The 4,269-nt window shown below is 19.6% G+C and overlaps 1 protein-coding gene across 2 annotated transcripts in view; it reads right to left on the bottom strand.

The window, feature by feature from the left end:
* LOC102671187 (dnaJ homolog subfamily C member 5-like) overlaps positions 1 to 4,269 on the bottom strand; it is a 17,629-nt gene that overhangs the window by 702 nt on the left and 12,658 nt on the right. For both annotated transcript variants that reach the window (XM_006622505.2, XM_006622504.2), the window contains one exon: positions 3,848 to 4,010. In XM_006622505.2, the coding sequence (XP_006622568.1) occupies positions 3,848 to 4,010 (163 nt within the window). The remainder of the gene's footprint in view (positions 1 to 3,847; positions 4,011 to 4,269) is intronic.

The raw sequence follows: 4,269 nt of genomic DNA, 5'->3' as shown, positions 1-4,269 counted from the left end.
AAAATAAAAAATATTTATATATTTTAATATATTAAGTTTTCTTTTTTTTTTTTTTTTCACTTACACGCCAAATATATTTGCTTAATTTTAAATTTTAAAACAACAACATCTAATAATAAAATTTTTAAATTTTGTGTAATTTAAATATCTATATTCTTAGAAATGAAATAATATATATATAAATATGGTATGGTAAAAAATAAAATAAATCATGACTTTTCTTATTATACAAATGTTGTCAAAGCAAAAAGTGCATATAATTTTATAATCAAGTATATGGATAGATATATAGATATATATCTATAGTAAATTGATTTATTTTTAAAAATACAAATGTGTCCGATCTTCATATCAATAAAATGTAAGAAATTAATTTTTAAGAAAAAAAACTTTTATGCTAAATCTTCTTCAAACTAAAGAGAAATTACATACAACAACAACAACAACAAATGAAGTTACATTGTAAAATCTCACAAGTGAGATATGAATACATCGATATTGAAATTGAAACATCACGATTATTTTATCTTAAAATATTTTAGAAAAGGCAAAAATGAAGAAAAATAATTATAAATTTAAATTTTTATTACATAATTTTTTTAAGAAAAAAAAAATAAAATAACGGAGCTAAAAATAAAAATTATCATTTAAAAATTAATTAAAAAATTTATAATAATGAATTTATAAAAAGATTGTTAAATATCTTTGAAATATATTAGAATTATTAAATATCGTTTTGTAATGATTTTTTCTCTTTGTAGAAAATTATTTTTCACTCTAATTATTTTTTAAAATTTACCGAAATCAATAGATTAAGTATTTATTTTATATTTAAAAATAATTATCGAAAATAAATCAAATGAATCGATAAATCACCGAAATAAGAAAAAAGTAACAATAATACAAATTTTTCTATCGATTACTTTATAGAATTTGAGATCATCTTATCTATAATACAATTATATATAATTACAAGAAAATACTTATAATTTAATTTTCATACAATTTCATTTAGTTTGCCATTAGTTTGCATAGAACAAGTAAAATTTTACAATTATTTTTAATGTGAAAATATATTTTTACATTAAAATGATTTATCAAATCGAATCTAAACACAAAAATTTACTTATAAAATTTTTTGCAAACAATTTTTGTATTATTTTATATGTTAAATCTTTAAGCCACATATATGATATAAACTAAATATACTATATATATGTATAGCGTTTAACAAGGGAGAAATAAAAATGCGATACAACAGATAAAAAAATAATAATATAAATTTATATGTATATACATGTATGTTATATGTATATACATATATATATATATATACATATATATATACATATACATATACATATATATTAAACGGTGACAGCAAAAGGCAAAAAATTAGAAAATCTGATATTTTTTTCTTTTTCCATTTTAAATGACTAATTGCTCCATTTTTTAAAGGATAAAATCTTTCGTTTGAATATATCAATGTCGACATATGAAAAGAAACATTTAAAACATTTTGCAACTGGATAATTATTTATGATAAATTTTACCATAATTATTTAGTAAAGAAAAAGTAATGCAGCAACTATTTACATAAAATTATACTTAAATTTTTACAATTATTATTCAATGCACGTAAGCGCACACAATAATTATAATATACATTTTTACATGGCTTTATATTATTAATACTTTAAATAAGCATACTTGTGTTATTGTTAGTATTAAGTATAGACAAGAATTCTATGCGGCTAGTCTTATCTATTTTTTTCAAGAAAATTAATTTATAATTAATAAATATACAAATTAAATAAATATAAATGAAAACAAAATATATTTCACGTGAAACAGAAAGTTCGATTAAAATATTTAAAAGATAGAAAAAATTCATCTCAGTTGTTCAAGATTTTATGAACTTGTCATATAAAGGAAAAAAAAAAATATTTTTCTCGCAAAAGCACAAAATTCTTAATTTCTATACTTAAATGCAATATATATATGTAAAATGAAATATTTAAAAACTAAAAAAAATAATTACTGAAATAATTATTAGAATGTATAACACAGTTGTATTATTTATCGCCAAATAAAAATGCATGATATGTTTACGAAAGCACATAATTGATTTTCATAATTCGATTATTATTTTAAAATAATGTTCTCCGAAACTGATATTAATATTAATAATACTGATTAAACAAATATTTAATAAAAGAAAATATATAATGAAATAAATTAAATGTCTTATATATGTGAAAATTTAAATTTGCGTTGTAAAATATATAACTAAGAAGAGAAAGAGTAAGATAATTTTGATTAAAAAAAATATATATATTTTTAAAAAATATATTGAATATTGTAATATTTGAAAAATATTTATTTTAATTTAATGCAACATTTAAAATATATATTCTTAGTTTCGTAATTTTTTCTAAAATTCGCAGAAAAATAAGAATAATAATGATTTGTTGATCTTACAATTGATTGAAAATCGATATAGTATAATTAGATAAACAAAAAACGAAGAATAGAAAATGTTCAAGTATGATAACTTATTTGAAAATTTGAATCTTTCACTTCAAAAAATCTTTTATCCTTTCATTTTATATCGTATTTTATATGACAAAACATAATATATAAAACATAGAGAAAAAAAATTTTTAGTTTTTTTAGATAATGGAAATATTTAGATAATTTAATTTTAATAAAATTTATAATTTATCGTATAAGAAAGATAAAAAATACACAAAAATACACACCCTTTTCTGATTATATCTTTTACTTATTTTTCTCTTTCATTTTATTATTATATATTATTCACATATTATTATATACAATTTTTACCAAAAAATTCGAAAATTTTGTAATTTCTTATATAAAACTCTTTTATTTTTTCTTCATTATGCTTTTATATCAATTAACGAGTATGTAAAATATATTGTTATATATTTAGAAGCCGAACATCTATTTTTTATATATATTATAAAAAAGAAAAAAGATTTCGTATTTTTTAAAAGAAAAATTATTATCGCTCTTCACTAAACTAATATGATTTCCTTTCTTTCCTTTTTTCCTTTTTTCAGATCATATTATTAGATTATATCATCAGATCAAAAGTCAAATATCGATAAAATTTGGAAAAATCATTGGTCTATCGTATCGTATATTGAAATGGCGAATTTAATTTTCCGATAAAACAATTCAAGGATGGAAATTTGTTTTATCATAGATGAAATGAAAAAAAGTTTATATTTATTCGAATAAGCGACTGTTGAAAATTAAAATTCCAATATAAATTTAATATCAGTTTCGGGTTTTAATTAATATAAAAAGTTTATATGGTATTTCGGTAATTATATCACCAATTTATAAAATTTTATAAATTTTGAAATTTTATTAACAATTATCACGAAATACAATCCTACGTTTACTTTCTATATAAATTCTATATAAATTGTTTTGGTTAAAAATTTTTCTTTATTATTAAAGTGTTTCAAGCTTAATTTCAAATGATGTAAATAACCTATAATTTAAAAGTCTGATATTAAAATATTCAAAATATAAATTTACGTTACCATCGAGAGATTCATAATATAATATAAAAATTTGTGCAAATCTCATAACTACATTAATTAAATTATGAATTGAAGCAATATTTTATACAATTAATACATCGTTTACATTGCATATTACGTATATCATAATATGCTTAGCTATTATAAGCATGGAAATAATAAAAGAAAAGGCAAAAAGAGAAAAAGTACTTAAATAGAGCTACAACTGAATAAGAAAACAATTACGACCTGATAAATAACGTGCATTAATATTTAAGTACTCGTAATACCAGTTGTGTAAATAACTCTTTCAGCACCGCTATTCAGATTTGTATTCTCATCGACGGTAGCGGGTGGTGGAGGCATGGCAAAAATGGGTTGTTGATTCGTTGAATTGTTTTGCGGGCCACCCTGCGGTTGTGCCGTAATTGCCTCATCGTCACTTTCCTCTTCCTGTTAAACAACAATCGATCTAATCAATATTTCATTTCTTTTACAAATAATAATGGACCAATATTCCGATAATTATATTTCATAATTACATATAAAAGTGAATAAATTATACCAATAATTACATTTTTATTATCTCCATTATGGAATTAACAATATAATATTTCTTTCTTTCTATTCTTTATTATATACAAAATATATCAGTTAAATCGAACATCTAAATTATTTCTGCTATCATCAATGTTAAGAAAGAAAATGACAA

This window comes from Apis dorsata, unplaced genomic scaffold (assembly GCF_000469605.1).
Source record: "Apis dorsata unplaced genomic scaffold, Apis dorsata 1.3 scaffold_694, whole genome shotgun sequence".
NCBI classification, from domain to species: domain Eukaryota; kingdom Metazoa; phylum Arthropoda; class Insecta; order Hymenoptera; family Apidae; genus Apis; species Apis dorsata.
Note: the sequence above shows the minus strand (reverse complement) of the source record. Positions and strands in the feature narration are given on the sequence as shown.